This window comes from Acanthochromis polyacanthus, chromosome 21 (genome assembly GCF_021347895.1).
Source record: "Acanthochromis polyacanthus isolate Apoly-LR-REF ecotype Palm Island chromosome 21, KAUST_Apoly_ChrSc, whole genome shotgun sequence".
Classification (NCBI taxonomy): Eukaryota; Metazoa; Chordata; class Actinopteri; family Pomacentridae; genus Acanthochromis; species Acanthochromis polyacanthus.
Window position 1 is genome coordinate 7,077,284 of NC_067133.1, and position 21,475 is coordinate 7,098,758.

At 38.3% G+C, this 21,475-nt stretch overlaps 2 protein-coding genes and 1 long non-coding RNA gene across 5 annotated transcripts in view; 2 read left to right on the top strand and 1 right to left on the bottom strand.

The window, feature by feature from the left end:
- The first annotated feature begins 267 nt into the window (after positions 1–267).
- LOC110965914 (uncharacterized) lies at positions 268–3,508 on the top strand. Its single transcript, XM_022215109.2, has 2 exons — positions 268–508; positions 2,256–3,508. The coding sequence occupies exon 2, from the start codon at positions 2,402–2,404 to the stop codon at positions 3,335–3,337; it is 936 nt and encodes a 311-aa protein (XP_022070801.2). The 5' UTR covers positions 268–508; positions 2,256–2,401; the 3' UTR covers positions 3,338–3,508.
- A 4,285-nt stretch (positions 3,509–7,793) lies between these two features.
- LOC127531666 (uncharacterized) lies at positions 7,794–14,930 on the top strand. The gene is made up of 2 exons (XR_007938807.1): positions 7,794–8,038; positions 11,987–14,930. It is a non-coding gene; the product is annotated as an uncharacterized LOC127531666 (long non-coding RNA).
- Positions 14,931–16,227: 1,297 nt separating this feature from the next.
- Positions 16,228–21,475, bottom strand: part of LOC127531665 (uncharacterized) — a 35,741-nt gene continuing 30,493 nt past the window's right edge. For 2 of the 3 annotated variants that reach the window (XM_051941443.1, XM_051941442.1), the window contains exons 3-4: positions 20,066–20,112; positions 16,228–18,762 (exon numbers count right to left, since the gene is read on the bottom strand). In XM_051941443.1, the coding sequence (XP_051797403.1) occupies positions 17,903–18,762; positions 20,066–20,105 (900 nt within the window). In that variant the 5' untranslated portion in view covers positions 20,106–20,112 and the 3' untranslated portion in view covers positions 16,228–17,902. The remainder of the gene's footprint in view (positions 18,763–20,065; positions 20,113–21,475) is intronic. The other variant, XM_051941439.1, reaches the window with a different exon arrangement.

The following is a 21,475-nucleotide window of genomic DNA, read 5'->3' on the forward strand; positions in this document are numbered from 1 at the left end:
TCTGGAACTAATGTCTCCTCATACTTTAGATCCTGAACTGTTTACATGTTTACAGGCTTTTCACTCTGAACATTATGACAAATAAAATAAATGAATGAGGCAGAAAACCGGTTTGATAATCCTGAACAATGTTAAAAAATGCTGAAAGTGTCCATTTGTCTACTTGAGTGTTAGCACTCGCTTAGTGTGGTGTGATAACCTGCCTTTCACAGCTGCTGGTGGTTTTAGGGTTCAGATTTCACTTGTTTCCTTCTCAGGAGGACGTTGGACGAGTCGGCCAGACAACATGAAGAACAGCCAAAGGAGTTAAACAAGAAGAAGGAGGAGAAGACTGGAAACCCAAAAGTAATTTTTATTGTGACCGTGCTTTCAAAGCACTCAGTTAATGCTTCACAGAAGGCTGGTGCTGGAGGTCACACTGAAGGACGTCAACATGAGCAGAGCAGCCAGAAGAACCGAGACAGAGGCCGAAATGAAGAGACGGAACAAACCGGAGGCCATCCAGGAGGTGAGAGTCCACAAAGATCAAAAACCATCCAAAAGGACAAGTATTTTTCTAAATTGGCCAAACTGTGACACAAAATTTAAAATTTCAATAAATGTTGGCTCAAACCAAGATGGCTTGAAACTTGTTTAAATGGCTCAGATATTTGTCTAAAATGACCCAAAATAAATGTCCAAAATAACAAATATTTGTCTAAATTGACAATTTTTTGACCTTGAATTTTTTAGAATGACTTAAAAATAGGTGAAATGGCTCAGAATTTGCATAAAATGACAAAAAAAACATCTGCAAAATTGTGTATATTTGTTAAAATGAGTCAACATGTTGTACATACTTTTTAAAAAATAAATAAATAAAACTTTCCAATATAACTTAATTATCTAAATTTCTCAAATCTGCTCCAGAATGAAAGGATTATTTCAGAAATAGACCAAAAATGACTCAAAATTCCAAATAATGGTGTAAAGTAACTTTAAATTAGTTTTTTTTAAGAGAAAGTGCCTAAAATGACTCAAAAAAGCTAAAAATGATTCAAAACATTTCCAAAATACAAGGATTATGTCCAAAAAATTGACTAAATTGACTTTTCCAAATTATCCAAATTGACTTACAGATTTGGAAATTTTCTAAACAGTTTAATTTCTATAAAATGACTGAAATTGTGCAAAACAATTAAATACAGTCAGAAATGGCAGGAATCGCACAAAATGATTAGAAATTAGTCAGTTCTTGAAAAAAATAGTCCAAATTGACTCAAAATAGTCCACGATTCACTAAATGTTGACTCAAATCTTTCCAGGATGGCTTAAAACTTGTTTAAAATGCCTCACATTTGTCTAAAATGACCAAAAATGTCCAAAATAGGGCCTCACCTAACGACGCATCGACGAGTTGTCTGAGTATGATACGTCATCAAAAGCGGAAGTGAGCGAGCAATGCAACAGAAATCACCTTTCGACCGGAGCGCGGAACACGGACGAACGTCGGCGCTGCATCGTGCATGTATTACGTACGCACGCTGCAGCGCGGATGTCCACGTTCTATCGTAAACATGGATGTCAGCGTTTACTATACAGCTGTATCTAAACGCGGACGTCCGCGCTGCAGCGTGCATACATAATACATGCACAATGCAGCGCCGACGTTCGTCCGTGTTCCGCGCTCCGGTCGGAAGGGAATTTCTGTTGCATTGCGCGCTCACTTCCGCTGTTGATGACGTATCGTGCTCAGACGACTCGTCGACGCGTCGTTAGGTGCAGCCCTAGTCCAAAATGATAAAGATTGGTCCAAATTGACAATTTTTTGATGCTGAATTTTTCTGAATTACGTAAAATAGCTGAAATGGCGCATAATTTGCATAAAATGACAAAAAAAACTTCTGCAAAATTGTGTATATTTGTCTAAAATGACTCAAAATGTTGCACATTTTTAAAAAATAAAAAAAATTTCCAGAAAGACTTAAAATAAGCCAAATGTCTCAAAACTTTTCCAGAGTTCTAGAATTATTTCAGAAATTGACCAAAAATTACTCAAAAGTCCCAAAAATGGTGTAAAATAACTTTAAATTTGTCATTTTTTAAAAATAAAAAATATCTAAAATTCCTCAAAATAGTCCAAAAATGACAGATTATTTCAAAAATAGATCAAATTTGGAGTCAAAACCTTCCAATATAACTTGAATTTGTTAAAAATGGCTCAAAGTTATCTAAAAGTGAATTACAAAATAGTTGTCCTTTTTTTCAAAATGAAGACACTGGAGGCGAATGGCAGGGTGGTGATGCAGGAGGTCAGAGGAGCGACAGTGACGAGGAAGACAGCGACAGTGACGATAGCAGTGATCCATCCTATCAGCCGAGCAACAGTGAGGATGAAGACGGTGAGAAGATTCATCTCAAGATGGTCTCAGAGCTTTCAGCACCATCGATCAAGATGGGGCTTCTCAATGCTCACTCCACTAACAACAAACTGCCTTGGTTATCTGAATTCATAAAGAAACGTGATCTGATGGTCTTGGCAATTACTGAGACGTTTTTGAAAACGATAGAGCAAGCCCAACGCCTGTGTAAAGGGTTACCAGACGGAATCCAGGTCCACCAGCAGCCAAGGAATTTAGAAGACAGTGGGAAAAAAAGTGGAGGAGGAGTCGGGATTGCCTCCTCAAATGAGCTAGAGTCAACAAGGGTTCAATTAGACAAGTCTTTTAAGTCCTTTGAGTACGTGGCCGCAAATCTGCGCCATAAGGAGTGGGACCGACCCATCAAGACGACCACTGTTTATCGCCGACCAGGATACGATGTGATCCCGTTCCTGGAGGACTTTAAGGAGTACCTGGAGAATTTTTTTGAAAATGATAGCATCCTCATAACTGGAGATTTCAATATCAAGGTCAATGACGAGAAATATAAACCTGCGACGAGGTTTAAGGAACTCTTGAATAGGTTCGGCCTAAAGCAGAAAGTAACGAAAGGGACACAGAAGAAAGGTAACATTCTGGATCTGGTCATCACCAGAAATGTCGAAATCGCCGATCTCAGTGTGGAAGAGACTGATAACCAAAAATTAGATCATTACGCAGTAATATTCAACGCATGTCCAACGTCAAAAGACACACCAAAAAAAAGATACATACAGTTTCCAGAAATTACAGACCCACCACGCAAACAATTCAAAGACAGGGAAAAACAAAGACAGAAGAAAAAACAAAAATTTTTTTTGAAAAATGACAAAGTTTCGTCTGAAACTGACCATATTTTAACTCTGAAATTGTCCAACATGACTTGGAATGTGTCTCAAAGACTCAAAAAGACCTACCCTGAAAATGGTTCCTTTTAGAATCTATTTTGTTACCAGCGTTCTGCGCAGCATCACGTTGCCTAAAGGAACCACTGATGGTTCTGAGGAGTTCTACAGAGAACCAACAGGCCTCCATCAGTCTACAAAAAAAGATCCAAAACCATGAAGATCATCTGAATTAAATCACTGTTGATCACAAGCTGTAAAAAAATCATGCTTTTTTAACATTTTGACTGCAGTTTTTAAAACAATTTACTGATATTTTACAGATTTTTAATATTTTTGTTAAATTACGCATCTGTGGAATAATCAAATAATGAAAGTATTAATTTAACATTAATCCATAAAAACAAAGCTGTCAATAATATTCAAATGTCTTTTTGTTTTACATTTCATTTACATGTTGACTGTAGAAAGAAGACTGATTGTCCACATCAGTAATCTGTATTTTTACCAATTACAATTTTATTAACTTCAATGAAATCACAGTTTTTAAATCAGCTACAACGTTATTCTTTTGCAGATGTTTGGTGTTATGTGAGAAAAAAGAAAAAAGTCTTTTTAGAACAGAAAAAAATATAAATCATGTTTTAAGCTGTTACTTTTCATAAGTTTCCAGATTATTTCAGCTGCAGACAGTAATGAGAAAAGTGTTTAGATTCTCTGAACCTTAAATGATGAAACTTTATTCTGAAGGTTTCTTCTCCAGCAGATCAGCTGACTGCAGCCAGTTAACCTGATCATTAACCACATGTTCCTGCACATGTTTTTGATGCTGTATTTGTAATAACTTGTACTCCAGCTGTTTCTCGTTGCTGTAACTTTTACTGACAACAACCAGAGACGGTGTTCAGCTGAACAGAAGCTTTAAATGCGGCTCATTGCACTCTGCTGCTTGAGGAACACATCTGAATCTCTCAATCTACTCAGTACATGCAGGACACAAAGATTACCATCTTTAAAGCTCAGTGTCGGCACGCAGCATGACGCTGGAATACACAGTCATGATGAGCATCAGCAGATAAGGTCAGAAAAGGGAAATGTGCAGATGGCAGAACATGATGCCTTGCAATCGAACTTCTGCTTTTGTTTCTGGCTGCATGAAGCAGAAGTGATGCTGCAGAAACACCAAAAACCATCAGTGGAAGAAATCAAACCAGATAAAAAAGGGGAAAAAAAATCAATGATACAACGAAAGCCACTGTTGAAGCATAACTGATCACTACTTTGATCTGGACATTACAGTTTATCTGCATTCCTGGACTGAGGAGTTCCTCTATCTGCATGAGAAGCTGAAGCTGTGGAGTTTGTTGTTTGATTCTTGATCAGTTCTGATGTATGAGCTCTGCTTAAATGGATACCAGGGTTCTCGCCAGCGCATTTCAGCGTAACGGCCCGTAACACTGTCTAACGGGCCGTTACGCTCAGTTTAAAAGATTACGCTGTGATTAGGGCCGATACGCCAGCGCATTTCAAAGATTACGCTGTTGTTATGAGAGTGTGTGGCTCCGTCATGAGAGTGGGAGAGAGAGCAGCGTGTGTGTGTGAGAGGGAGGTGGAGGCAGGGGGAGAGCGAGTGAGACAGACGGGCAGTCGGTCGAGGTGGAGAGGTGTGTAGTTGCTGGGTTGGAGGTACTGTGCGGTTCAGCCACTGTTTATAGACAATAAGGGCTGCAGTGTTCTTCGATACGGCTGGGCTCCTGTGTCTTTGCCTCTACCGCTGCTGAGGAAGTGAAGGGGGTTAACCCCGGGCTTCCTGACCACGGTCGGGGGCCGAACAGGAAGGGTTAACACTGTGATTAGGGCCGCTGCGCTGTTATTTTGACAGATAACGCCATGTGCGTTTGTTTTTATCAACTGGGTGCCTATCTAGGTTAATTTATGTCTCCCCACCTCAGCCGTACTTTCCTGTCGATTGACCCGTTCCCATCTATTGCGCATGCGCAAATGCGCGTTCTCGTCTATTGCGCGCGCGCGTGCAGGAGGACCTGCCGTTACGCAGAAAAAAATCCTGGCGAGAACCCTGGATACTCTGCATTTCTCTACTTTATTAGCCTTCATTATATTTGAATAAAATGCAAAAGACAAATGCTGTTGTACTTTGATTGCTGTATTATGGCTCATCCAGATTTCCACAACAAGCCTCAGTGAAACCAGTCAAACATTTAACACTTGTGTCGCCCTGCAGGTCAAAACTGACCCGTTTTAAAGTTTGAAAATGTGGGGGAAAAAAAAGATTTTCACAGTGAAACTTCTGGTGTCCACATTTTCAACATTTTTGGGAAATCGCTGAACATTTTTTAGTGGAAAAAAAGAAAAATTAAAATTGTTTCTTAAGAACATTCACGAAAAAATGTTCAGTGTGAAAAAAACAAATTCCAGCAAATTTTGATGGATTTTGGTTGATTTTTTTTAGGAATGTTCTTAAAGAAAATATTTGAAGTTTCACTGATATATATGTAATCACTTTAGATATTTTTAGGATTGTTTTAGAAGATTTTTACTCATTTTTCAAAAATATTTACAAGAATTTTCTTGCCAAATTTGGGGGATTTTTAAAAAGTACAACGTTTAAGGGAAACGTTTAAGGAATTATTGGAAATTTCTTCCTGAAGGTTTTGCAAATGTTCTGGGAATTTTTTGCCTGAATTTTTGGATTTTTTTTCAGACAAGGAAACAATATTTTTTGCTGCCCATAAATGAGGACAACAGGAGGGTTAAAAGCACCAGTCAAATAACTAAACTGCCAGTGAAACAACTAAAACCACCATTTAACTACTAAAACCACCAGTGAAACATTGAAAACCACGAGTGAAATACTTCAAACCATCAAACCATGTTTCAACTACCAGTGAGACACTTAAAACCACCAACTGAATAACTAAACCACCAGCGAAACATTTAAATCCAAGAGAGAAACACTTAAAACCACCAGTAAAAGCTCAACAGACATAAATACAGTGATAATGATAAAGTCCTTTGTCTCCTTTGTTGTTCCACTCAACGCTGACCCAAATTCATCCACTTTGTTTCCCTGATTAATGACTGCACCTGAGACAAACTCCACTGATTGGACAGGTTTCAGACAGACACACTCCTGAACTCTCCTGCTTCATTTCTGTCTGGATTCTCAAAATGTATTCAGAGTTCATTCACAGCCTGATTTCTTCACCGTGTTATTCCTAAAAACATGGAGAACATGTTTTTTGTAGCTGCTGACAGAATTTTTCCCTTCTGAAGTGATTTAAAGACATATTTATTAAAATCTTCAGAGAACCTTTAACTTTGAACATGTCAACAATTTTCCAAAGTTCACCTTTTTTTGTTCTGGAAATTAATGTAAATTTTAATGAGAGGATACCTGTATTACCTACACCTAACAGACATGCAAAATAACAGAAAACTACAGAGAGACACAAAACATCTCCTCTACGAAAAGCTTTGGGTCTAATGTGTCAATAAAATCTAAACTTGGATTTTTCCAGCATTCACATTTCTGTTGCAGAAGTTTATACAAAATAGTTCCAATTTCCTGAGGCCACGGATCATTTACATATTTAAATAAGACATTTTAGAATATGTGGAAAACAAAAATACCCATCTTCAGCTTCAGTAAAACTTCTGAAGGCAAAGTAGAGATTTCAGTGTTTGAGTTGGAATAAACGTGTAAAAGCAGAAATGTGAAAGCCAAGACCAGATCATTTTATTCATGTGTTCATTTATTCCTCAGTGAAGTGCTGTGAATACTTTGTGTGTGTGGAACATGCAGAAACACTGAACCCTCGTCCGTGATGCTGCATCATCTCTGAAGCTTCAATGTCAAAACCAGGATGACGAAGACGATGCTGAACAACACGACTGTTGTGAAATATGAATATTAATGTTCCAGCACTTCTGTCTTTGCAGAAATGCAACAGGACTGTGCCAGATGCTGCAGAAAACTCCATTTATATCCTAAACTCTTGGTTTTCTACAAAACCTTGAAACAACATTGACAGAACATGAAACTACAAGAGTGAAGAATCATTGAAATACCAAATAATGCACACTAAAGAGACAAAACAACCAGGAAGAGTCACTAACATAAATATTGACACACAAAAGTGTCAATAACTTGAAGAGCAACGCACAAAAGTATAAGAATTTTGGATATTAATTCACAAAGTGGCAATGACTTGAACATGAACACACAAAAGTGCAACAAACTTGAATATTAATGCACAAAAGTATAAGAAATCTGGACAGTAATGCACAAAACTGAAAAGAATTTGGATATTAAGGTACAAAAATGTAAGAAATTTGAATATTAATGCACAAAAGTGTAAGAATTTGAATATTAAGGCACAGAAGTGTAAGAAATCCGGATATTAATGCACTAAAGTGTGAGAAATCTGGATATTAATGTATAAAAGTGTAAGAAACCCAGACATTAACACACAAAAGTGTAAGAAAACTGGATATTAACACGCAGTCATGAATAAATGGGACACAGGAGATCATAGAGCCCTCCTTCCTGCTTCCTCTTCTTGTGTTTCACCTTAAAAGGTTAACTTCTGACTGACTGCAGATCGTCACTGCTGCTGCTGAGGAGGCGGGGCCAAAAAAGTTCTGATAAAATAGCCAAGTTCAGAGATCTGAGCTTCTTCTGATTAGCCTGCAGACCACATATCCAGCCTCCAAAGAGCCAACCAATCATACGACCGACCGACCGACCATCCAATCAGGCGTCTCCATCTTCAGGTTTGTCTTTGAGCCTGTCAGAGGTGTTACATTTTTCACAGTATTAAATTCCTTCTGTTCCTTTTGCTTCTACTTAAAATAACAAAATTTAACTCAACAACTGTACTTTCATGAAAGGTTTCAGATTTACTATACTGTTTTTTCTAAATTTTTGTAATACACGTGAATTATAATGATATAATTACAAAAAGCTCAAATCAAACAAATGTTGAAAACCTTTCAGAGTAAATGACATTTTGATTGCCATTTTTTAGCCCAAATCATTTCTTTTTCACATCAAAATAAACCGTAGAGCTGATTAAACAGCCTTTCAATGCTATTTTTAAAAAAATCTGTTTACTGTTATTTTCCAGCTTTTCCATGTTTTGTTAAATTACAGATATTTAGTGAAGTATTAGGAATCTGTCAATATACTGTTTTTATCATTGAAAAGTATAAATATTCATGTCATTTTTCCAGATGCTGACTTTGTTTTTTAACTTTAAATTGAAAATTAATGCAGCAAATAACTGACCAAAAATAACAAGATTACAGAAAGTTAATTAATAGATTATGCATTCTGTTATTCTGCATTTATTGCTGATTGACTGATATTCACAACTTTAATTTCAGAATACAGGGAAATGAAAGACATTTACTTTAGTTTACTGAGGTTTATTATTCTTTATGCAATAATAGAAGTGAAAAAATAAAAAGTCATCAGAAAAGCAGAACTTTGAGATTATTGTGATTTAATTTACATATCAACCTTAGATAATGGACTATATAACCACAGTAACTGCTGCTGTACAAGGATTTGTTAATGCCTCATTTCCTCCTCAGGGTAATTTCTGTTATCAAATTCATTTTGATCACGTCATATTTTGCAGTAACTTTGCTACCTTTTTCTGCTTAAAGGATTTTATAACAAGAAATTATAAATGTTTTCTATTTAAAATGCAAGCTCTCGTGCAGCTTACATTATATTTCTGTCATTTAAAGAAGGTTCCTGTGGCAGAAGCTCTCCTTTTAAATCTATTCATTTCATTTTTTTCTTTAGCTGCAATAAATGAATAAATAAGTTTAGAATAACCATGTACAGTATTTGAAGTGTTCTTTAATGTTGTTTTTTTAATGAAGCATTTTAACTTATTTATGCCAGCAAATTTTCACTGTGTACTTCATGAAATTGCAAAAAAAATACAGCTGTTTAGCAGATGTTCAATGTTTTTACTGTTTTTGAATCTTGTCATTAATTTTATGACACCCTCATTGTCAGACTTTCAGCTTTTTTCCGTTCTTTTTTTTTTCAATCACTTTTTAATGTATTATTTTTGTTAGATTTTTCTGGCAGCATAGCTTTGTTGTTACCGTGTGATTTTACAGACTGTAAGAAAGAATAACACGCAGCAATTCCAGCTGAACGATAAAAGAAGGAGATCGACTGTACACTTGCTCATGTATAAATGAAGTCACTATCCGAGTTTATGAAACATAAAATGCTTCCTGAAGAACAAAGTGCAGAACCAGGTCCAGGGAGCAGCAGGAAGCAGCCATTTAATAAATCATCATCAGCTGCTGTTTGCATGTTGGAGGATTCCTGCAGTATCTCCTGTCACCAGGAGGGGCGCTAATTTAGCAAACGCTGCTGCATTTGAGGGGAGAAACCGACCGAGACCGCCAAGTGGATCAGAGGACGTGTTGAAAGAATGTGGCTAATTAAGAAACTCATCCATCTAAAGGCTAACAAACCATCTTATATAAAAATGATAGTAATAATAATATAACCCCTTCCTGGTGCAGCAAGTATATTTTTAGGCTAGGTTACTATTTTAGTCTTAACGAACAGGATCCTGAGTGCTTAGCAGTTGATGGTGAATTGGCTAAATCCCTTAGTTTAAGTAGATGTTAATGTACAGGCAAAACCTACAAAGAATAATAACAGCGCAGTGTCTCCACTGTGGAACAACTTAACTCAAAAATCTATGAGCTACCTGTGTATTCCCACAGAAACAAATAATAAATGTCTAATATTTTAATAAAATTAAATATGAAATTACGCAGGTCAACCAAATAACATAACAATAACACGTTTAATTATAACAGAATGAATTATAACTTCAACAAAGGCAGTGTAACTGAATGTGTGTACAGTCACAGGTTAAATAGTTTTCAGTGTTTGGGGGGGGGGGGGGGGGTGTACAGTGTGAACAGATTTCCAATGTTACCAAGCACTTGGGTTTGTGTCTATCATTGGGTCCCTTAGTTGGTGTACAAATAAAAACAAACGCTCCTTCGATCCTCCAATAGGAAAAACAACCTTCTCTGTGCCTCAGAAAAAAAGGCTCCTCTTACTTACAAATCCAAGATGCAAAGCAGGTCTGAAGAGTCGACGATGAAGATGAAGCAGCAGCAGAAACAGGCGAGATGCAACAGCGTCGTCCGTGTGTCCTTGCAAGTTCAGCAGCGGGGTCCCTGCTCGCAGCAGTAGCAACAGGCTAATTAGCATGGACAGTCCTCCAGCGAAATCCTCAGCTCCCCGGTCCTCAGTGAAAGTGGGGGCTGCTGTTTATAACTGACTGTCTCTGACAGCAATACGTGCGTAAATGTCCACGTTTGAGTCCACGCATAGACTTTTTCAAGCTAGTAAAAACAAGAACCGCGGCTAGCGGCTAGCCTAGCTGCACTTCACTTTGAAATACGGTAGAGTGACAAACTGCAAGTTTCACGAGATAAATCTGCTTAATAATAGTTGTGCCAATACTTAAAGTATGCAGGTCGACAACATTTAATCACCTCGACATTAAACTTGATTTTCCCTGCTCGTCGTCTGCTGTTCTCTTCAACCGCTTGTGAACTCTTCTCTCTGTTTCACCAAAATAGCTCGCAAGTCCCGCTGTTTTTCCCACACTCACCAACAAAGTGAGTTCTGATTGGCTAAGAGTGCAGCTTTACCAAAACCCTATTGGCTTACTATACATGACTCAAACACCTTGAAAATACATTGGATGAGTAAACAGAACATTATACATGAAAAGAATCATGGACAACGTAGTTCTCACTAGTTATACTCATACATATTGTAAAACACATCTTTTAACTATCTGCATTTTTCAGGTCGTTACAATAGTGGTAAAAAGAAGAATCTAATAGAGTAACAGGTTAATAAGGTAATGGACTAACAAGTTAACAGGCTAACAAACTGAGAGAGCAAGAAGTGAATAAATTAACAAGCTAACAGGTTACCATCCTAAACAACTAACATGCTAACATAACAGCCAGCTAGCAGGCTAAAATGCTGAAAGGTTAACAAATTATATGACTAAATCGCTAGCAAGTTAATCTGTTTACAAGCTAACAAGCAAACAGGTTAATGCTATCAGACTAAGACTAAGCTAATAGATTAACAATTTAAAAGAGTGTGATCTAACAGAGAAACAAGCCAACAGACCAACAAACTAACAGACCAACAATATGATAGGGTAACAAGCTAATGATCTAACAGGGTAACAGGTTAGCAATCTTACAGGGTAACAGGCTAATAGACAAACAATCTAACAAGGTAACAAGCTAATGGGCTAATGATCTAAAATGATAACAAGCTAACATGCCAATGATCTAACAGGGTCAGTGTCCACACCTTTTTTTTATTATTAAATCATATTTGAGCCTTAGCTTGATTTAAATTGATGAGTTAAAGAACATTTCATGAAAGGGAAAATTCACCATAGAGGCCAAAATCAATTTTACAGCAGGCTATAAACATGATTATTTCTGCTGTACAGTTGGACCGTTTAAGACAGGGGATTCTGGGAATTCATTTGCTGTTGGAGCCTCAAGTGGACATTCAGTTAACTGACGGTTACTTCATGATTGACTTCACTTTTCAGCCCTGCAGATTGCTGCTTGTTTGTAATAAATAAGTAATTAACATTCTACTTTGTGTGTTCTTGTCATTGTGTGTTGCAGGTCATGGCGTCCTACGGTTTGCTGTTCCTGCTGTTGATGTCATCCTCCCTCTTCATTTCCACCTTCTCCCAGCCACCCCCTCGGAACCAGCTGGCCAGAGGTTCTCCACAGAAAATCAACAAAGCCAAAGAAGGTGCTAAAGCTGTGGGCAAGTTCATCCTTAAGAGCATCAGTGAACTCAGGTTCACACTGACCCCTTTTCTGTCGTTGATTCCTGTTTGGGGACCGCTCATCAGTGCCATGGTCAACATGGGTCTGGTGGGAGTGTCAGTGATAAACAACAACATCAATAACAAGCCGATACTCGAAGCAATCATATCTGAATTGGACAGTATCAGATCCACGATGAAGGAGTATCACCTGGAGCATAAATGGGACACCTGGGCGGCCGGAGCTTACCACAAACCTGAGATGGACATAAATCTGGCCTGGGACCGTTACTTAATGCTGGCAAGATCTCTGCTGCAGGCAAGAAGTGACAATGAAAACAAGAGACTTGTCAATGAGTTTGTTAACTACTACAAGAAGCACCTGGATGCCACCAACACTTTGCGCAGGCTGCTGACAGCTAAAGGAGCGACCTTCATTTATAACCTGGGAGACTTGTTGGCTCAACACGTTAAATGTCACGACAGGGAAATCCGAGAATACACCGTATTCATCAATCAACTTATCTGCAAGGGCAACACCATGAATCAGTTCTACTACAAAATGAAGGGCACAGGCTCTCCAGCTAAGGATGAAGAAGCAGCTAAGATCGCATATGAAGCCGCCGACGTCATGTTCCGGGTCCAGATGGCCTGCATGGAGAACAGCGAGGACTACGTTAAAAGGACGTAGAGGCACTCATTGACAAAACAAAAAAGCGTGAAGACCTGGCAAACGAAGTGCAAGCTTTTCTGAAGAAAACTTATGACAGGTATGACTGGATGGTCGTAGCCTACATAACCAAAAATTCAGGTCATAAAATACTTGAAACCCTGAACAAACATACCATGACAGATTTCTATACTTTTGCTAATAGGCAGGGAATTAGCGTAGCTGTAGCCAGGCAGGTGAAGGGCACTCATACCATGGTTAACAATGTGATAGAGGCCATCAGGAGGTGCTTTCCAAGGCAACCTGTGTGCTACAAAGTGGCAGAGGAACTCAGAGTGTGTCGACAAGGTGTGAGTCAAGGTATTCCAGTGTCTGATGCCATCACAGCAGTTCATGCCTATACCAGAAAACCCCACGACAGCTCCAATGCCAAAATAGAATCTTACTACGTCGACATCAGCAGAAGTCGAGGCCAGACCCCCTACATTTACGAAGGGGACTGTGAGAAATCTAAAGGTATTCGAGGTGGCAAGTTTGCTGTTTTGATCAAAAGTGACGAAGAAATATTCAACAAGCATCCCTGTGCCAAGCTCAACTGTGGTGGCAACCAAAGAGGCCGCTGTATCCAGGTGAAGGGCATCAATGTGGGAATCTGTCACTGTAAGATGCCATTCTACGGCCGCAACTGTGAGAGCAGCTTAGCAGATTACAAGAGTTTCTTAGAGCAACAGAGTGGATTACGAGTGGTGGACCAGAGGACCCGGAACAGGCCTCTGTTCTGATGCAATTAGGTGTCTTAAGGCTGTTTTCCATTGCAGGAAGCTGTTTTAGGGCCATTTTAGTGTGGCTGAATCTTTCTGACTGCAAGAACTGCCCTTACAGAACCTCTATCAGGGCTGTGTAAGGTTGGATGTAGCGCTTGTTCTGACTGCAGGAAATATTCCTGTAGATTCTGACCTTGAGATCCACCCATTAGAACCTCCGTCAGGCCTTTTTTAGTGTGGCTCCCAAAACAAGCTATTCTGAGCCTTTTAACTGAACCTTGTAGAAGCTCTTTCAGTGCTATTTTCAGGGGTAGATAAGTGTCTCTTGCAGGTACCAACCTTCATAGTTGTGTTTCCTTCATAGAACCAGAGTTCTGTCCAGCAGCTGCTGTTTGTTCTGGTCTGTCAGAGCAGACATAACATGAAGCTGTAGATCTGACAGCACAAACAGAAATGATGATTTCTCACACCTGAAACAAGTTCCTGCAGTGGAAATGTCCTGAGGCCTCCTGATATCTTCTTCTTTTTTTTTTTTTTAGCTTGGCATTAATATTCCTGCAGCTGATGATGTATACACATCAGAACAGCAGCAATAGAATTACTGTCCATGTAAGGACGATGCAGAGACGACCTCCAAGTCCATCAACTAATCAGTTCATCAACCTTGGTTTAACAACACACAAAAGCTGGAAAACAAATTTTAAAAAATATTTAATATTATAGTAAATATACACTTCGTCATCTCAGACTCCAGCAAACAGACATTTTTCAAAGTTTTTTGATATTTCACAAACAAATAATCATTCATAAAATATTAATCAATCATGTTTAGTAAATGTGCAAATTGTGCACATTTACAGCTTTGTTTTTGTTTTGATGGGTTAGGCTAGAAACATATGATTTTTACAGATCTCTGCAGAAAGAAGCCAAAGATCAGAGTGTGGGCTCCAAGAGCCACGTGTTGATTTGGACGTATAAGCAGCTGCATCGTCTGCATACAAACGAATGAAGTTGATGCATCGTCAGTTCTAAGGTGGAGCTGAGCTGTAACGCAAACTGCAAAGTGAACAGAGCCTTTGTCCTCAGACAGGAGGGACCATTTACTCCACATCTAAAAACTTTATTCACTTCTGTGGCAAACTTCAGGTGAGAAAGAAAATCTAAGAGTTAGTCAAAGACACATCAACAAATCTGTTAGTGAATTTTATGCATGTAAAACCAGAGTGATGGGATTTCTGTAAATGCTGAACTCCTCCTTCACTGTGATCTGACTGGACAGAGTTTAAACCACCAACCAGCTTTTCCTGCTTCTAGCTTCTGTCCGCATTCTGCTGAATAATAAAACTTTACTTTCACTGTCACTGCTGTGTTTGACTTATTGGTGTGAGAATAAAGCAATACCAGGATCTCAAACCTTCATTAGTGCGTGAAAACAAACTGATGGTAAAGCACACAGACTGCACCGTTCAAACAAAAAGAAACATTAAAAACTCTGAAATAGAATTTAAAAAAGAAATTTGTCAAAATTAAATACAGAATTCTTTTCCGTTTCCATTACAGAATTCATCGCTTTACAAGATTATGTATGCTTAAAACAGTATACAATAAAATTTCTAAAATTGTAATTGGTAAAAATACAGATTACTGATGTGGACATTCAGTCTTCTTTTTACAGTCAACATATAAATGAAATGTAAAACAAAAAGTCATTTGCATTTTATTGACAGCTTTGTCTTTACGGATTGACATTAAATTAATACTTTCATTATTTGATTATTCCACAGATGGGTAATTTAACAAAAATATTAAAAATCTGCAAAATATCAGTAAATTGTTTTTATAAAACTGCAGTCAAAATGTTAGAAAACATGATTTTCTTTACATTGCAGCTTTTTATCAACAGTGTTTTAATTCAGCTGATCTTCATGGTTTTGGATCTTTTCTTGTAGACTGATGGAGGCCTGTTGGTTCTCTGTAGAACTCCTCAGAACCATCAGTGGTTCCTTTAGGCAACGTGATGCTGCGCAGAACGCTGGTAACAACAAAAAAGACTCTAAAAGGAACCATTTTCAGGGTAGGTCTTTTTGAGTCTTTGAGACACATTCCAAGTCACGTTGGACAATTTTAGAATTAAAATATGGTGAGTTTCAGACAAAACTTTGTCATTTTTCAAAAACATTTCTGTCGTCTCTTCTTCTGTTGTTGTTTATTATTCCCCTTTTTTGGATAGTTTGCTCGGCGGGTCTGTGAGTTTACTTTTGTCTTTGTTTTGTAACGTAACGATCCTCAGGGCCAGAGACCCCCCATATTAACTTATTCAGTTGTCAGGGAATCACCGGACCAGCTCTCCATCCTACGGTCCGGTTCTACTGCCCACTGAGATCTAGCTAAGGGGGATGCCTCTAGAACTGTTCAGCTGGTAAACGAAGAAAATTCGCCAAGCATCTCACTGCCTACATCCAGACGCCTAATCCTGCTTCCTCTGATAATTAATTTAACTGAGTAGCCACTTTGGTATAGTCAAATTTAATCACCAGTCACGCCTGTTAACGGCAGCTTTTCTTCTTATGGATCTTGCACTTGGTAAGTTGCCAGGTTTAATTCAGAGGTTATGGACATTTAGACAACCCATATGTTTATAAAGGGCCAACCCCAGCCCCTATGACGAGGTAACCTTTCAGAACCTCTGCTATTGTTATGCACGCAATAACCTGACTTTTTACATCCAGAGCTAGATGTATAAGTATTCATTCAGGGATAAAAATAGCACTTGCAACTTGTTGTCTTTGATTGCAGAATAATGCTTTATTAAAATATATGTCAGCAGGGCAAAGGCAGAAGCCAATAAATCATCAGACACATAAACATTAGATAATATTCAAATCACTCATCATAACTCCTAACTGGTATCATGCTTTCATAAAAGAAGAGTAATAATCACCCAAAATATGTCATTTGGAAGGAGAGAGCAGACAGGTTGTGGCCACACCCGGCCGCTCACCTGAGACCCAACAGGAGCCCAGGGGGAAGCTGGAGAGAGTGTTCAGTCCAGATTTAGATCTGCATATATCCAATTTTGTTGCTTGGGCCAATAAACTTTGTTGTAACCCACTCTGGTGTTATTCCTGTGGAAATAATAGAGTCCAGTAATGTTCCATCAGTCAGTGTTATATCCAGATCACAGTACTGTAATCCTCCAACAATGCAGAAAGAACAGTTCCTTTAATCCATAATTCCATCAGAACAGTTATTCTTTGCAGATCAAGTTAATCCACCCGTCCAAAGTTACGTGGTAATCCTCCCATGTGCTCAGAACTGATGTCTGGATTTCAGCAGGTGGCGACCCCGCAACAACTCCCACAGATTCCTTCCAACAGGTGCATTTTTTACATCCCAACTCTCTTTACTTTTGCATATGTGGTGACATCTTATTCTCATTTACATAGGTGTTGACGGCACACCTTCATTTACATATGCGCTCTACAGCAAACATCCTCCCCCCTCCACACTTGTGCACTTCCCCATGCCCCCGACCTCATGGCCCCTGTGTGCACTGGAGGAACCAAAACCCCCCCAGCTTGCTCTGTTGAGCCCTTTCACCCAGTCTCAACTTTCTATTAATGTTTCTGTTCCATCTGCAGCTCAGCACAGACCTCCGGTGGGGAAATGGGAGAAGCTGATGTCAGCGTCTGAGATTCGCTGCCACCCACACTGCACATTTCTGCACAATGCACACAGACTTATGAGAAATTCCCCCAAAATATATACAGAGCTAATGAACCTCTACGGGCATTATTTAATACTAACCTATGTTAGCTTCTGATTACTGACTAGTTTAGTAATCCCTTATCTTCCCAGGGTGATCAGACTCTTCTGTAAACATCTACATTTCACAGTAATCAAAACCTTGAAAGCATTCTCATTTCTATAGTAATAGTAAACCCTAACCTCCTGACCCCTCTGGTAACCAAGGCCCTCACTGCTCCCAGTGAGGTGCTGCCCTCAAGTGGTCACTTCTAATACAAAGGCTCAGGAATATGCTTTTGAAAAACACAAAGAATGTAAAAAGGAAATATTTAAAGGAACAACCAACTTTTAAAAATGTATAAAGAAAAGACATTTTTCCAAAAAATAATCAACCCATCATTCTTCTGAATGAGGCACTCTTCTGATTTTTACACTGTTTCAAAATTAAAGAAGATAAAAAGTAACAAAGTAAGCATTTGGTTAGTTCACACATTCATTAGGTTATAGCATATAGCATTATAAATCACAGGTTATAATATCATACTGTGCTCTCTCATTTTGCTGCTGCTCCTTCATAATCGCATCCTTATGGCTGACGAGGGGATCCCATATTCGTTGGACACACACGAAACTTTACTAAAGAATGATCTGATATTGTTTTGTTCCTCTCGGTCACCTCGTTGGTCTTCTTATTGGTCTTGGTCTCGGTCTTGGGCTTGGGCTTTTTCACCCGGAGGTCAGGGATCTCAACGTTTCTGGTGATGACCAGATCCAGAGTGTTACCTCTGTTGTGCGTCGCTTCCTCTACATGCTGACAGAATTTGTTGGCCTCCAAGACTTCTGTAAACAACGTTGCATGGTTATCATTCTCATCATTGACCTTGATGTTGAAATCTCCAGTGATGAGGATGCTGTCATCTTTAGGAAACTTCTTCAGGAGGTTCTCAAACTCCCTCAGGAAATTCTCCTTGTTTCCTCGTGGTGGGCGGTAAACAGTGATGGTCCGGATGGGTCGGTCCCACTCATGATGGCGCAGGTCTGCGGTCACGTACTCAAAGGACTCGAAGGGCTCGTCTGATTGAACCCTTGTTCCCTCCAGCTCATTTGAGTGCCCGACGGCGACTCCTCCCCCTCTTTGGTCTACCCTTGCCTGGTGGTAGAACGTGAACTCTCCTGGTAAAATTTTACCCAGGCTTTGGTCTCCGTTTTCCTCTGTCAGCCACGTCTCAGTCAGTGCCAAGATGTCCAGGTGGAATTTTTGTATGAAATCAGAAATCCTTAACTGTTTGTTGTTAATGGAGCAAGCATTGAGAAGCCCCATGTTGCACCATGGTGCTGAATGCTCCGAGACCGTCGTCTGACTGCTGGTATCACTGCTAAAGTCACTGCTTCTGGGATCCTCGCTCCGCTCACGTTTTCCACGTCTCTGCTTTTCACCTCCAGTGCCTTCATTTTTTTTAAAAAAGGAAAGATTTTGAATAATTTTAGATACATTTTTGTCATTTAGAACAATTTTGTAATTCATTTTTAGATAACTTTGTGAGCCATTTTCAACCACTTCAAGTTATATTGGAATGTTTTAACTCAAAATTTGGTTCATTTTGAAATAATCTGTCATTTTCGACTATTTGAGTCATTTTAGGTGCTTTTTATAAAGAGAACTGACAAATTTAAAGTTATTTTACACCATTATTTGAACTTTTGAGTCATTTTTGGTCCTTTTCTAAAACAATTCTTGCACTCTGGAAAGGTTTTGGGACATCTTGATAATTTTAAGTCATGCTGGAAAGTTTTATTTATTTTTATTTTTAAATGTGAGTCAATCTAGACAAATATATGCTTTTTGCAAAGTTTTTGTCATTTTATGCAAATATAAGTAATTCTGAAAAACTCAAGGTCAAAAAAGGTCAAATTTGACAACTCTTTTGTCATTCAGGACATTTTTTGGTCATTTTAGACAAATCTGTGAGCCATTTTAAACAAGTTTGAAGACATCTTGGAAAGTTTTGAGTCATTATTTAGTGAACTGCGGACTATTCTGAGTCGGTTTGGACTATTTCTTTCAAGGACTAATTTTTAATTATTATATGGAATTCCTGCCATTTTTGGCAGTTTTTAGTCATTTTGGACAATTTCATGTCATTTTAGACTAACTGAACTATTTTTTAATAAATTTCAAATCATTTTAGAAAATGAAGAAAAATTCGATTTTGTCAATTTTTTAGACATAATCTTTGTATTTTCGAAATGTTTTGAATTATGTTTGACTATTTTGAGTAATTTTAGATATTTTTTTATCAAAAAAAAACTTGACAAATGTAAAGTTATTTTACACCATTTTTGTACCTTTGAGTCATTTTTGGTCCATTTCTGAAATAATCCTTTCATTCTGGAACAGTTCTGAGACATTTGGAGAATGAAGTCATTCTGGAAAGTTTTATTCTTTTAAATCTTTTTTAAACGTGCAACATTTTGAGTCAGTTTAGACAAATACACACAATTTGCAGAGGTTTTCATCATTTCACGCATATTATGAGCCATTTCAGCCGTTTTTATTGGAGTGAGCATTGAGCAGCCTCATCCTCAAGAATCTGGAACCTTTTTTGATGATCTTCTTACTGCTGCTGTCTTCATCACTGTCATTTTATAGTTTATTTAGCATTTATTTATCCAGGTTAGTCCCATTGAGATCAGAGATCTCCTTTACAAGGGACTTTACTTTCTTCATCCTCACTGTCAATATTCTTACCTCCTCCAGAAGTTTCACATCCACCACCTTCTTTATCCATCTTCTCCCTGTGAGGAAAGCCAGAGAAGGTACAGTTAGCATGATTGAAGCTATCAGTGGTATTCTGGATTGAAATCTGTCTGATTTCTAGCCACCACAGTTGTAACTCAGGACATTTAGGAGCATGGATGTAGACTATTGTAACAAATAGGAGTAATTCTGAACAAGTCTGAAGTAATTTGGGACAAGATTTTCATCATTTGGATTGTATTTTGAGTCAGTTTAGGACATTTTTTGCTACTTTGGAGAAACTTTAAGTCATGTGGACAGTTTATTTTTAATGAACCAGGAGAGTTCAGGTGATATCAGGAGTGTGTCTGTCTGAAACCTGTCCAGTCAGTGGAGTTTGTCTCAGGTGGACTGCAGTCATTAATAATGGAAACAAAATGGATGAACCTGGATCAACAGTGAGTGGAACAGCAAAGGAGACAAAGGACTTTATCATTATCACTGTGTTTATGTTTGTTGAGTTTTCACTGGTGATTTTAATTGTTTTCTTGGTGGTTTTAAGTGTCTCACTGGTGTTTTTAGTTATTAATTAAGTAATTTTCAGGGAAGGTCAGAAATGACACAAGGACCAGCTGATCAGATTTTGGCAGTGATGCAGCTTATAGTCTTCATCCACGGATTTGTTAAAGATTTCTGTCATTGCATAGCAGCTCAACTTCACTGTAACTATGACAACAAGTAAACGCTACGTCAGCTGCCTGCTGATGATCACATGATTGCGATCCTACAACAAATCCACCACTGTGGACTTATCGGGACTTATCCGTTGGAAATCATACAACGACTGAGCAGCCTTGGCAGAGTACTGTGCTCTCTGAATGCTTCTCTTGTTTTAGAGTGTTTCAGCATTGCTCTTTGAATGGATTTGGAAAGTTTTCAAAATTGTCTTTTGCTTGATTTTAGACTGGTTTTCAACCCTTTTCAAACTGATTTCAAATCTGTTTTTTTTTTTTTTTTTAACTTTGCTTGGCTTTGGACTCATTTTAGACTTGTTTTTTTGGACTAGTTTTGGTTTGGGGCTCATTTTAGACTGGTTTCAACATTGGCTTTGGATTTGGACAGTTTTCAAAGTATGTTTGTGATGAGTTTTGGAGAGATTTTAAACTTTTTCAGACTTGGATTTCGACTTATTTTAGATGACTTTCACAGTTGGTTTTTGACTGGTTCTTACTATTTAAGAATGGCACTCTAACTCCAACCACACTAACCACTCAAAACAATCATGTGTGAACATTCAGTGAGGTCAGAGAAAGAAGCACAATTAATAAGTGAAGGGAATGAACATGCAGTTAGAATCAGATCAGACTCACGGCAGTAATGAGATGGATCCAGGCAGGTGTTTTAGATGATCAAACTAATTTT

Excerpts from the sequence above, each read along its gene's own strand:
- LOC110965914 (XM_022215109.2), top strand. The coding sequence starts at position 2,402 with ATGGTCTCAGAGCTTTCAGCACCATCGATCAAGATGGGGCTTCTCAAT.